Genomic DNA, 14394 nt, shown 5'->3' with positions numbered 1-14394 from the left:
ATAATTTTCACAATAGAGGCAAATTTAGTTTTCAGGTACAGTGTACATGCTCTTCCTCTAATCTTTCTAGAGTAACTCCCATTTGGGATGAGATACAGTAATTATTCAGGGATGACTTGGTCATTTAATTTGCTGTTAGAATAGTAAGTTGAGGGAGGATGGAGGTTTTGTTAGTATCCCTTTTTCTTCCACCACCAACCTCCTTGTTGATCCATATTCTGGAAGAGAGACTGGAGAATTTGGTTCTGGCATTGAGTCTTCTCTGGAGCTGTTAGGATTTTGAAGTGGCTTAGAGGGGGCTTCCTGATGAGCTCCATGCAATGAGTCCAGTATTTGCTTTCCTCTGGGTTGCCCAGTGCTGTTTCGAGCTTGATGAGACGTTGTGCGTACTGCAGACCCATTCAGGACAGTGCATCTCTGCTCTTCCTAACCAAGAAGCTGTCTCAAAACACCTCACAATAAGAATTCACACATATAACAAGAGTTGAAGGCATTTGACCATCTTGATTCTTTAATCCTTGTCAGAATGCTTCTCTCTTAAGATATATGGGGGTTGAGGGGATGTGGAAGCTGCTGATATGCTAATCACATATGTAATTGTACCAAAAAGCTAAGAAGAATATAATTCATATGTTAAAGTATATATACTTAGTGGAATATTGTGCTCATTAAAATGAGCAAGATGAGAACTATGCAAGGCCCCCCTAATGAATGAAAAATTTTATAATGAAGAAGTATAGCATGATTTCAACTAAATAATGAAAGGCATTACATCAAAATGCTAATAGTTGAGTTGAACTGTAAAACTGGAAGGTATTTTTTCCTTTGTTTTGTAGATTTTAAAAAATAATATAATTTTATTACTGTGATAAAGGAAAATGTATGAAATTTTCCATTTTTAATATTTTAATTACATGTGAAAGATTAAATATATTTTTCATAATGCCACTGCCAGCCTGGTATCCTACCTTCCCCTCAGAAGACACCACCATTATAGATTATTGTCTGTACTTTGCATTTTTATGCATATACATATAATAAAAAATTTTTATGCATATACATATAATAAAAATATAAAAAATAAAAATATAATAAGTATATTTATATAGTATTCAGAGTATTGTTTATATGCTTTTTATATAAATGATATCATGGTGTGCACATCATTTTTAATTGACTTTTATAAGTCAATATGGAGTTCTTTCAATGTTAATACATACAAACCAAATTCATTCTTTTATTTTTTATTTTTTTATTTTTTTTATTGGTGTTCAATTTGCCAACATATAGCATATCACCCAGTGCTCATCCCATCAAGTGCCCCCCTCAGTGCCTGTCACCCAGTCACCCCAATCCCCTCCCACCTCCCTTTCCACTACCCCTTGTTCATTTCCCAGAGTTAGGAGTCTCTTATGTTCTGTCACCCTCACTGATATTTTCACTCATTTTCTCTCCTGTCCCCTTTATCCCCTTTCACTATTTTTTATATTCCCCAAGTGAGTGAGACCATATAATGTTTGTCCTTCTCCAATTAATTATTTCACTCAGCATAATACCCTCCAGGTCCATCCACGTTGAAGCAAATGGTGGGTATTCGTCATTCCTAATGGCTGAGTAATATTCCATTGTGTACATATACCACATCTTCTCTATCCATTCATCTTTCGATGGACACCAAGGCTCCTTCCACGGTTTGGCTACTGCGGACGATTGCTGCTATAAACATTGAGGTGCAGGTGTTCCGGTGTTTCACTGCATCTGTATCTTTGGGGTAAATCCCCAGCAGTGCAGTTGCTGGGTCGTAGGGAAGCTCTATTTATTCTTTTTAGTGATTATATAGTGATCGATGAAATGGATATATGGATTTATTCTTACCTTCCATACTGATTGACATTGAAATTTTTTTGTTGTTATAAACAATAGCATTAGCATTTAGTGGTTTTGTTTATGTTTTCTTCTGCCAATGACTACCAATTTGGCTAAATCAATCTGTTCTTATTTTTAAAAGGAGCACCATTAAACAGAGATATACTCTCAATAGACTAGGGCTCCAACTGCAAAAATCAGAAGAATTATTTATTCTGCTGACCCATTTTTCCAGCTCCAACAACCCAAGATGTGGCTTTAAACAGTTTAGAAAATTTCCACAACAGACTTTTAATGCCCAGTACTGAAATGAAGCAAATTCTGATTTATGTATCATGGAGCTTTTCTACTTGATAAAAAATGATAGCTCTGCAACTTGCCAGAGTTAATATGTGATGACATCAACGTGACTATTGGGCATTTCCTTTAATAATGAAGCAGCAACTGTGTGTATGTGTGTGTGTGTGTGTGTGTGTGTGTGTGTGTACTGAGTTGTGCTGTTTATGTGAGAAAATGAAACAAAGGAAGCCAAATATTATTTCTTAAGCCATGTGGATGCATATTTATTTTAAAGAAAGAGCTATTGATCAGTGTGCTACTGAGGAGTTGAAAACTAGCCCAGTGGAATTTGGGGATACAATTCATTAATAGCCAACATTTCTGGAAAACTGACTGTATGACATTATGGTAAACATTTTAAATGCACTGGGCCCATATGAAGTCCTACAAAGAAGACATACTTATACCTATTTTAAAGAGGTAAAAATTGAGGCTAATAGAGATAAAGTCATTAGTGAACTCTTTCCCTTTTATTATGAAGTAACAAACCTTGTGGTCATGCCTGTGTATATGAAAGAATATCACTTCCCCTCCATCATCTTTATAGAACTGCACACACAAATGGCAACTGACCACAATATGAAAAGATTATTGAATTTTCAGCCCTGAATGCCTGTTTTTGTGGCGTAAACATCCCATATCACATTCCGGGTAGCCATGCGTTCTTAGTTTCTGGGAATAAGTCATGTGGGTTGCTCATCCATGTACCTGAAAGGGGGCACTCAAAGGGCTTATCCTGTCACATGGACTGAGTATGGGACTCAAAGGATGGATGGACAGTCACAGCAGAACTGACTTAAGAAACAAATACAAATCCTAATTACATAAAGCAGCTGGATTCTATAGAAGACATTGTGGAGGCTGTTAGTATTTAAAGAAAAGCAGTGCTCAAAGCTTTTCCAATCCATAAGTCATATCATTGCTACAAATAACCGTTCCCATAAATTACAATACAACAAAAGATATAGAGCCCTCTCAGATCCTTAACAAAAGCGACTATGTTAAGAGGGGATATTATCACCAAAGGAAGGAAGGAAAGAAGGAAGGAAGGAAGGAAGGAAGGAAGGAAGGAAGGAAGGAAGGAAGAAAGGAAGGAAGGAAGGAAGGAGGGAAGGAAGGATGGTAGGTAGGAAGGAAGGAAGGAAGGAAGGAAGGAAGGGGAAGAAAGAACTTACTACATGAGATAATGAATATGTAAATTAGCTTGATTGTGGTGTGATCTTGCAGTGTATATGTAATGTCAAATCTACAAGTTAAATACCTTAAATATGTACAAATTTTAGTTGTCAATTATACCTCAGTAAACCTAGGGGTGGGGAAGAGAAGATAAGTCAAGACCCATGGAATCAAATCAAAATGAGAAAAGTGAGTGATCAGTGAGATTCATGTATTAGCTGCCTGGTTCATCCTCACAAACCACCAACTTACACTTCAGCAAATAATACCTTCCTAGAGTCATCACATTTTGAGGTCATCTTCACATGGTGAAATGTCATTGTCAGTGCTACCATCATATCCATGCACTCCTGCAGACACATGTCCAACAAGAACTTAACCAGCCACGGAGTTTCCAGTTATGAGTAAGACTGGACCCTAAATGCAAGCAGACTCTGCTATACCATCATCACAACATTATATTTCCTAGGACATTTGAGCTTGGATGTAAGAGAAAATTTATAGAATGACATACCAGGGTCTGCAAATACTATCCACCAGAGAGCTTCACAAAGAGGGAACTGGGCTACTCCTATACTGCTAATTTCTCCTGAAGATAGCAGCCCTCAGACCAGAGCAGAGGCTCATTCTTCTCATTGCAGATCAAATGTTTATAGTACAAAGCAAGTTGAGAACGAAATTCTCAGGGATTCCCTGGATGTTGGAGAAGCATGGGTGTTGGATGTGGATCTTTTTTTCCCTCAGCTTAGGAAGGATAAAAGTTGAACCAAAAAAATCAAAGGTTATAGAGAGAAAAGTAGAGTTTGTATCAGCTCTGCCTTTCACTGGCTGCTGGATTCTGGTGAGTTGTTTAAACCCTCCACACACCAGTGTTCTTAAGTGGAAACTGAGATATAATGGGACCTACTATCTAGGTGTCTTTGTGCTTTTTATGAAGTTAAGTACTCAGCATAGGGCCAGGGGTACAGAATGCCCTAAAAAATTTAATTCTGTGATAATCTCAATAATAAGTAGTCATCGTGTTTCTTGAATTTCCTGATAGACATACTAATTTAAGGATCAAATATTCAGATGCTAACAGAGCCTAGGCAGGTAAAATAGATGAGCAAACAGAGAGGGTCTGAAAGACTCACATTCTTTTTTAACTGTCTTCCATTTTTATAAAAGGAAAAGCAAAATATTTCTCTACTAGAAGAAAAAGCAGGACAGGATAATAATAAAAGACTGCTGACATTCAGCCTCCAAGCCAGACATGCAATAGGGAGCATGGGTGTCTGTGGCTAACTGGGGGTTAGGTGGAGTTGTCCCTGGTCACCTCCAGCAAATTGGTGTGTATAGGATTCTTTATCTAAAGTTGGCTATTTCTACTGAACTTTCAAGAAAACCAGAAATCCTGTATCTTAATGAAATCTGAATGTTGGCCATGAATATATGTTGCAAAAAAAAAAAAAAAAGCGGGCAAACCAAACACAATGTGCACTTAGTTTTTTCATTTTGGGCGTTGCCTTATGCACCACTTCAACTACCAAGACCCTGGCATCCTCAGTAGCTGTCTTTAGAAAGCACTGGTATGCAGTTCTGGAAACCCCTGTGGTGTATTGAAGGGTGCTTTCTTGCATGTGTTTCTTTAATATCCAACCCAGCAAAGCCCTAGAGAAGACATGTGCAGGTTTTTTGTATGCACATTCAGACTTGCCTTTTAACATCTAATACAGCCATAGTTAACACTGGCGAGCCTGGGCAGCATTTTTCTACAACAGGCTGGCAGACGACCATTGAGAAGCTAAATGTGAGGAGGGGAGGGCTAATTTGGATGCAGCCTCCAGTGACCCAGCCACAGAGGAATCTCTCTACACAGCTCCTGTGTCTGATTGGTCTCTGCTCCATCGCCTTGTTGTATGGGCGGCCCTGGGAGGCTGGGAGCAGTGGGCTTTATCAGCTGTTCTCTTTTGTTGTAAGCCTCATTGTTCAATTTAATGTCCTTGATCAAAATCTCTGAATTTGCAAGGCCTGAGGATGTACACAGACTTCCTGAGAACTTAAAACTGGGATCATTTGGTCCACCTTCCTGACAGTGCAGTCTCCTGTCTCCAGCAGGGTTATCCCAAGGGTCTCTTCAGGTACTACTGGAAGGAGTCACAGGGACTACAAGGCTATTTGCATATGGTTTGCATACATTTACATAAGCCTGCATGAGCTCTGTAAGTCTGAGCAGGGGTGATTCTGAAGGTCTGGATTCTTATTTCCTCTGCCTTGAAGACAGTCACCCCTAACAGGGTCCTTCTTTATTAGATGTATATCAAGAAGCAGGTCATTGGAGGTTGGAAGGAGATAGAATCCTAGCCAAAAGGGAATAAGTCCATTAGAAAAAGCTCTCTATTCCTTCTGTTCATTTAGAGCAAAACTAAGTAAATATTTATGGAGCACTGACTATTTGCCAAATGCAGTTTTAGGTGCTGGGAATTCACATTGGAGAGCAGTCCTGTTCACTTGACCATTAATTTTAATGAACGAGAATGGTAATAAAAACAATTAAGAACAAGAAAGAAAAAAAGAAAAAAAAAAGATAAACCCAGGTAGTGTTAAGAGCTATGCAAAAAACAACACAGGGAATTGAATGAGGGTATAGCTCAAGGGGATGGAGGTGGCATTGAGTGTTCTGCTCTGGGAAGACACTGGAGACGTTCATAATATCAGGTCAACTTTGCCAGAAGCTGGGGAGAGTTCTCCAAGCACAGAGAGCAGTGGATATAAACCAGAATGATCTACATTGATCTAGAATGATCTTGGGTGGTTTTATAAAGATTTAAAATTATAATGTCTCTGTAGTTTGGAGGGAAGGAAACCATGCTATGAAATAAACGGACAGTGGTTAGGTTGTGCGGGTTGTGGGTCAAGGTTACAGTTTGTGTTCTAAGTTCAGAAGGAAGCTATTGAATTTTGAGTAGTGGAATGACATATCTGATCTACTTTTTTACAATTTGCTTGGCCACTAGGAATAGAGTGGGTAAAGGGAGGAAGGAGAAGAGAAGGAATGGGAAGAGATGGAGCATGTTTGGGCATTGTTGCTAGGGTCTCCTCCAGGTGAGGAATAGAAGTATCTTGGCCTGCGATGGTGCTAATGGAGAGGAATGGAAGTTGAGAGCATGGAAATGTCTTTTCAAAGTTTAACCAATAGGATTTTCTGGTGGATCGTACATGGCATATGAGGGTAAAGGGAGAATCAAGTAATTACGTATCAAGAATTTTGCTCTGAGGAACCAAGCAGATGAGAGATGCCATTTGCTGAAGTAGAGAGACTTGGTGAGGAGCGGGCTGCAGGGAAGAAGAGGGATAAGAAGTTGTGTTGTCGTGCCTATAATGTGGATCAGAAAGTCCTCTGTTTTCTCAACAGTGGAAGCAGCATTGTTTAGGAGGAAGGACCACTGACGGGGAGCAGGGCAAAATCTGCAATGATGTTCCCATGACATTTCATTTTGCTGCTCACAGATCCCAAGCTGGTTTCTTGTAAAGGAGACCTTACCAATGACCTTATTCAATTAATACTGGCAGACATGGGATGGCACATATCTCTTAATGAGAGAGAGTATTGTTTACATATTGAATGAAAGTTTTCCATGAATAGACATGATAAACTGATAGGTAGTTGGTGAATAGATAGATAATGGCATTAAGTAGCCTGCCCTGGGACCACTGGAGGTCTAAATAGCATCAGGTAAATTTTGCCAAGAGCTGATCAATCAATCGATAGATAGGTAGATGAATAGATGAAAGAAAAAGAGGATAGAAATATGATAGATGAATAGATTGATCAATGGATAGATAGATAAGACTTCAAGGAAATGAGAATAAAGGCAGATAAGAAAAACATGATTAAACATAGTCTTAGATACATCTGAAAAATGTGTTTCTTTGAGAAAATGAAAGACCATTGGCATAACTTACAATCTTTGAGAGTTCCATCAAAATTAATCAGTGGGTCCACATTCAGCAAATTGTGTATCCCTGTCCTGTGTGGAAAAGGAAGTACTTAAGGGAGTTAATAAGGACATATACAAAAAATAAAACCTAATTTCAATAGTGACAAAAAGATCCTGTCTCCACCACCAGTAGAAGATAGGGACATGAGCAGGGTGTAAGATGGGGAGCAGAGAGATGAAGAAAAAGAATGACAAACTCATACCTGAATTATTCATTTAATATGGGTCCTTGTATACTTCTTTCATGAACTCTAGATTTCTGTGAAGGACAATGGAGGGAGAACATTAAACATGTCCAGATAATCCTGAAGCTTTATATTCAACCAGTTTGCTCTATTTTCTGTTTGATTCCAAAGACTTGAAATGTGGACATTAGTCCCAGATCCCCAGAAATTGGGTGTTTTCTTTTTTTTAGGAGGTAGTAGAATTTTAGTTGGTCAAACTGAAGTCATTTTCCACATTCATAAAACACATTTTCGGAAATAGGCCAGGTAATTTTTATTTTCATCTCACTTTAGAAATTCCTATATGACAAGACATGGTTAATGTAAGAGAAGAAGGTGTCAGTCAGAAACTGTTGGGACAACATATCTCAGAATTTTATGTCTCTTTCTGGTGATATGGGGCCAGATGTTTCCATTAATAAGCCTCCCAGGGATGCAAGCATAGCACTTTGAAAAATCCTATCCTAAGACCATCCTGGGGGCTGTAAACTAGGTAGCTTGTTCAAGTTGGATGAAAGTTCTTAGAAACAAAAAATTCTTAGAAAGTTCTCTGGTCCATCTATGGTGCTATCTATTGAGCTATTGAGCCTCTGTCTTCCTTAGGGGAATCTGTAGATTGTGGCCACCTCTTGGCTGTTCTTACAGGTGCATCACTCAGGTCAGATGATAGGACATCATACCTCTCCTTTCTGGGAAAAGCTCTCCTTAACAGAAATACCTTCTCTCGCATCCCAACCTTTATCATTGCTTTTTCTCAGAAGCATATATGAAAGGACCTCTGGTGTTTGACCTTCAGCCCAAAGACACAAGGATTTCCACAAAAGACAACACGCCTGCCCTTCATTGTCTTTAAGGAATTCTGTAAGAATGGATGTTTTCATAAAAATTTACCAGCAAGAGCAGGAAATAATTACCAAACCCTAAAACGTGACCATTCTTTGGAGGTTGTTCCTTAAATGATGCCCAATGGCTATGCAATGTGCACAGCTTCTCAATTTGCAAATATTCTTGTATGCTTTTTTCTTGAGTAAAAGTTCCTAAGGGGCCAGGATTCATTTTACAGAAAATGCTCCATCCAGAACACTGGGAAAATTACAGGATTCTGTTAATCTTCTATACAGGTTGTTTGAAAGTTACCTTAGATATCATGCATTGATTAAGAATTTTTATGGTTCCTGAATGCACTGAAATGTATTCCATACTTAATCTCTAGTGGATAAATGTCATTTTCTTTGGGATGTAAAAAGCACTTCAGAATTCTCTGGGTCATAATTAAGAATGACAATTATCAGAATATGTTGCCGCAAAGAATTCTGTTTATGAGCTTTCAAATTTTTGTGAACGTAACATGGGGGGGGGGACATACGATGGATTATGTAGCCGTGATCCATGAAAGAAGACCAAAAATTGAAATTATTATGGTGGTTCTAGAAAATATTGATATGGGAGAAAATTAATTACCACATCATTTTCCCAAAGTTCACCTGTAGCCGGTCAGTAGTTTCCATACTATTAACTTATGTCGGCAGCAAATCAAAAGCATAAATCTATTTTTCCAGGTATAGGTTTCAAATCATTTTTATGCATTCCCAAACTGTATATCCTCTAAATATAAAATAAAAAATTACAACAACCCATTTGATTTGTGGTTCACTTGCCGTGATAGGAGTTGTTGAAACAAGTGTGGTAATAATGTTTTTTTTTTTTCTTTTTGTATTTGTTTTAAGGCTGGAAATTGAATCCAGTTGTGGGTGCGGTCTACAGCCCCGAATTCTATGCAGGTAAAGGGTTCCTCTTTGCATGACTTCTTTGTTCTGAATGTGTTTTGCCTGCCAGTAAAGAACAGTTTTCATGAAGTAATCTGAACTAAGTAAATCCCTCTCTTAAGAAGTTCTGAAGGATTTTTTTTTTTAAGCAAAACCAAAAGTCTTTAAAACCCTTTAAATATATAAAGGGGAATCAGATCCGTGCATTACACTGTGGAGTACGCATGAAGCCACTTCTCCTTACAACATTTTACATTGATTTTGCCTCTGAAAAGCATTGAGACTTGTTTGAGGGCATATTGAATAAACATAGAGCTGTTCGTGCCCATTTTATTTCAGTAGGCCTGGGTGTGGTTTTTAGCCATACATCTCCACTCAGGGTTGCCTTTCTTTTTTTCTTGGCAAAGCAGAGAGTTGGCTCACTTATTCTAATAATGTGGCAGTGGGTTGAAAGTGCCAAGAGAAGGATTATATAGAAAAAAAAAAACAAACAAAGTGGTCTGTCTTTCTCCATTATTCAGTTGTCCTTACCAATTCCATGTCTCTCTGCTTTGCCTTCCAGGGTAGGTGTCTCCCCTCGCCCCTTCCCTGCTACCCGCCAACTACAGGTTGATCAGGAAATCAGTGTAGAAAACTCGTTTGTCACAGTTTGGGAGAGGATAACCCAGAAGCAGCAGTGCGGAGCTTTTGGCTCTGGTTGACCTGTTACTTCTGGCTGTTAGCCCCTTGTTCGTTAGCAAGGCTGCCTTTAGCACCTTAGAACTTTAGTAGGTTTGCCACATGGGAGCTTAAAAGAACTCTTTCTTTGATGGGGCCCTTGCTCTTTAATAAGAAGAAATAAGTGACCAGTTGGCCTAGATCCACTCATTTAGGGACCTCTTCACGGTAAGTCCACCCCCTCGCTTGGTCTCTCCTGGGATGCCATCTGTCTTCCTCATCATGGATCAACCCTAGTGTACGACGGAGCAACACAAGGCACTTGGATGGCTCCTTGGGCATAGTAACCTGCTTGACAAAGAAAAAAATGGTTCATCTGGGAAGGCCCAATATGACAGCTAGGTTCTGGATTTTTGGTAGGCTATGTTTGTTCTTCACATGTGACTTCTACCACAAGCCTGGGTCAATTCCAGCAACTCTCTTACTGTGAAGTAGCTGTGTTGACTTTTCTGGGGGAGGAAAGTCTTAGCTAGCTGTACGGCTTTCCGTGATTATATGGTGGAACCCACCTCCTGAGAGGACATTTAACAAAGTGAGGATTGTAGACACCATACTCAGACAGCCCAGGTTCAAATCCTGGCCCCTCTACTTGCCAGCTGTGTGACTCTAGGCAAGTTACTTAACCTCTCTGTGCCTCAGTATCTTCATCTGTTAAATGGGAGATAATAGTAGTAACAAACTCACAGGTGTCTTTTAGCATTAGATGGGTTAATACATGAGGAGTGTTTGGTGCACAGCCAGCACCACATAAAGTCTGGCCAAATAAAAAGAAGTAAGTTAATGTTCCACCTCTCTGCCATAAGGGGAAAATGAATGGAGAACTGATTGTGCTGAATTCTGAGTAAAACACTAAACTAAGAGATTCTTTTCTTAATACATGAGAGGACTGGTCCTCCTGTTGTCAGCATGTCCATTTGAGGGAAGTTAGTTTCTGGGGTCGGGGGCAAGGCAGTCTGTTTGGGGGCAGTCTTCAGCAGAGGACTGCTGAAGTACATCCTTGTCCAAAGCTGCATAAAAAGGGCATCCCTCACAAGGGCATGGAGGAAGCCAGACGGCAGCTTCCATGCATCTGCCTCATGAAACGGGGTAGCAGGGATAACGCACTGGCACGTCCTCTGCAAGCGTGTGTACCTGGCTACTTGCACAGTTTCTCCCCAGAATAATGGGTCAAGGACAAGAAATGAGAAGTCATCTGATGAAGAGGGAGGATATAAATGAGGCCCTTGGGTTGGAGAGAGGGAGTTCATGTCTCTGGTCCCATGCAGTGTAGCTGCTGGTCTTCTGGCTTGAGCCACCAAGAAACTCCCAAACATCTCCTTTATATGTGATTTCAAAGCTATGCGTATCTGTGGGTGTTTAAAAGGACATTAAGACAGAAGAAACCCTTCAAACTGACTTGTATATGCAAGAATAAATTAATCAGCATGACTTTGAGGACATTAGAGCAGCCATTCAGATTAGCCCTGAGCCTGGCTGCAGAAGTTAGATCATGGGACTCTTGGAAAAGAATAAGTTATAATACAGATTAATATTTACTGAGTATTATCTGCGGGCAGGCACGGTTCTTTCTAAGCACTTTACCTGAGTTAATGTATTTAAATCCTCTTGGCAGTTTTCCAGATGAGAAAACTAAGGTAACTTAGCACTAAATGGCTAAGATTTCAAGCGGGTAAGAAGCTGGCTCGAGTTTGAAATCAGGAGCCTGTGTTCCTTACAACTGGGTTACATACTGCCTCTTTGTTTTTTGGGAATATTGAAAGTCATAATTCTTACTGACTGTGTCCTACGATGGTAGATCAGACTACTGCCCTGTGTCCAACCAGTCAAATTAAAGAAGAGTAGTAGGATGGAATTTTGGATTATTCCAACTGCCACCAATGCTACTGATCCTTTCCCACCCTCCCCCCCACACACACACTACCTCCTCCTCCATATTCAGAGTAGTTAACTGGTTGTGTCAGGGGCAATTTTAAGGATTCTGGACAAGGAAATAATTATTTCTGAGATGCTCCAATAAACTTAAATCTAAAAAGAAAAGGAAGGGGACATGAATACGTAAGTGTTACTTGAGAAATCTTTTAAGACTGCTAGTATTGCCAATATGATGAACTACCCTTAATAATCAGAAGCCTTTCCTTTTTGCCTAAATTATCTATATATGTAGGTAAATAGAGTTCATGATATTCAGAAATGTGGGGAAATGCTGCCAATCCAACATTCCAGAACAATTCCTTTGAAATCTTTGAAGACCCTTAAAGAATCCAGCTAGCTTAAATCTCAAGTTTACAGACCCCTATACTGATGGAGATGCAAATGTAGATGTCGCATGTATTCATTTCCCTATGGAGGTATAATTACTAATATCATCCATTTGAATATCCATGCCTAAGGATTTAGGGGGCTTTTTTGAATTTCTCCAACTATAAACATAGTCTGGATTTATCTTGCAGTTTCGAGTGTGCCTCAAAGCTGAAATGGAGACCTTGTCATTGATTTGCTGAGGATATTTAGCAGGCTAGCCCTGTATCTGCCTGCGATAGAAAGCCAGGCTTATTAGGCACTCCTATATATAATATTTTGTATTAATGACAAATATCATAATATTCCCATAGTATAATTATCGATTTTCTGAAGCTTATGCAGAATTAACAACCCAGCCTCCAATTGTCTCTCAGAACGGGGCATGAAAAGTTCACATATTTTGTAAATTAAAATCAATATTTTCAATCTCTCCTAAAGGTAATTTTCCTAATTTAGTGGACTTTTCCCTAACATTTATTTTCTCTTTAATTATAAAATGGCAGGTTATTGATTTTCGTATATAACCTCTTGACGCCCTGAGTGCATTTTTATTGCTAACTCGGGGTGGGGGTGGAGAGGGCAGGAGCACCTCTTAATGAGGATCTTTAATTACTAGCAGAACAGTATTAATTTGCTTTGATAAATTATGACACACACTCTCCCTTGTGCACACATTCCAGAGAAAGCATTTAGAAAGCTGTTATGAAAGGCCTTTCATTTCGGGTGGTTTTTCTGAACTCTTACCGAGTCCTACCCAGAAGAATGCTTACCCAACACCAGTCTTCAGAAGCAGATATGCATAAATCAGTACATCCCATAAACCCACGTAAATCTTCTCCAAAGACAAGTGGGTGTTTTCCTACAAAGCTACACAGCGTTGATTATTTTGCCTATCTAATCATCTTCAGCCTCCTTGGGGCTTATTCTCAAGATAAATGATTGATAAGTCAATTAAAAAAAATGCCCAGGTGGATCTCGAAGCCAATATCTAAGACCATTCCATTTCAGACTTTTTAAAAATTTGAAGGCAATAAATAGAAGTATAGTATCTGCAAATATCTGTTTCCAGTAGCATGCTTCAAGTTACTTAGTATAATTAGAAATAGTGTTTCTAAGAATCTCAATGAGGAGGCCTCAAAGGAGCTTCTTACAGGTCCCCCATCATTGTGAGAAGTTCCACCGCCATCTAATAAAAAGATTAAAAGAAACAGTGGTGTCTGTTAGGGAGAATCATGATATCTAGCCAATGAAACTATTGATGGAAAGCAAGCACCTTTAATCTTCATACATAAGTAAAACAAAATAAAAATAAATAACAGAAGGTTATACACACTTGTCGACGTGGGACTGACAAATGGCAGATCCATCCGTTTCTCAATTGCCGGTAAGATGGCTGCAAAGCTCACCCACGCTGTATATCATATCTGCCAACTCATTTCTGTGATTAAATATTCCATCAGTGGGGCTATAAGGCGGCAAAGCTTAACAAGATTCATAAGATGCACCACTTGAACACACATAACTCACTTCCATGGATGGAGAGCACCCCGCCTGCAAAGGAAAATTGGAATTGAGGTAAATTACTCCATGAGTCATGATCAATAGGGAAAGGAAAAGATCTACCAATGCAGTGCAGATCTAAGATATAGTTAGGTCCCGATGACAACAGACACACAATTAAAGTCAAAAGTAGAGAGATGCAGAGTAAATCAACCTGAAAACCTTGAAGATGGTAATGAACAGTAATCTGGTGATACTATTATTATTAGTGTGGGTTTTTTTTTTTTTGTAGGAGGAAGAAGAAGGGGGTCTTTAATATGATTTTCCTCCTAAAATAAACATTTCTGGTTTCAAAGGTGAGGTAGGGGGTGGCGGTACTTAAAAGAAGCATACCTGGCTGTAAAGTCACATATGAAAGGTGGTCAAGTCTTAAAACTAGGTTACCCTGGGGTTATAGGGAGGATCAGGTAAGATAATGAGTGTAAAAGAACTTTATAGACTGTAAAGTAAAATAAAAATGTAAGA

At 39.1% G+C, this 14394-nt stretch overlaps 1 protein-coding gene across 50 annotated transcripts in view; it reads left to right on the top strand.

The window, feature by feature from the left end:
* RBFOX1 (RNA binding fox-1 homolog 1) overlaps window positions 1-14394 on the top strand; it is a 2027925-nt gene that overhangs the window by 1917970 nt on the left and 95561 nt on the right. For all 50 annotated transcript variants that reach the window (XR_012000653.1, XR_012000654.1, XR_012000652.1 and 47 more), the window contains one exon: window positions 9313-9366. Coding sequence is in view for 47 of the 50 variants with exons in the window: in XM_072753902.1 (XP_072610003.1) it covers window positions 9313-9366 (54 nt within the window). In the remaining 3 variants the exon portion in view is untranslated. The remainder of the gene's footprint in view (window positions 1-9312; window positions 9367-14394) is intronic.

Source organism: Vulpes vulpes, chromosome 3, assembly GCF_048418805.1.
Source record: "Vulpes vulpes isolate BD-2025 chromosome 3, VulVul3, whole genome shotgun sequence".
Classification (NCBI taxonomy): Eukaryota; Metazoa; Chordata; class Mammalia; order Carnivora; family Canidae; genus Vulpes; species Vulpes vulpes.
This window is presented reverse-complemented; position numbering and strand designations above follow the sequence as displayed.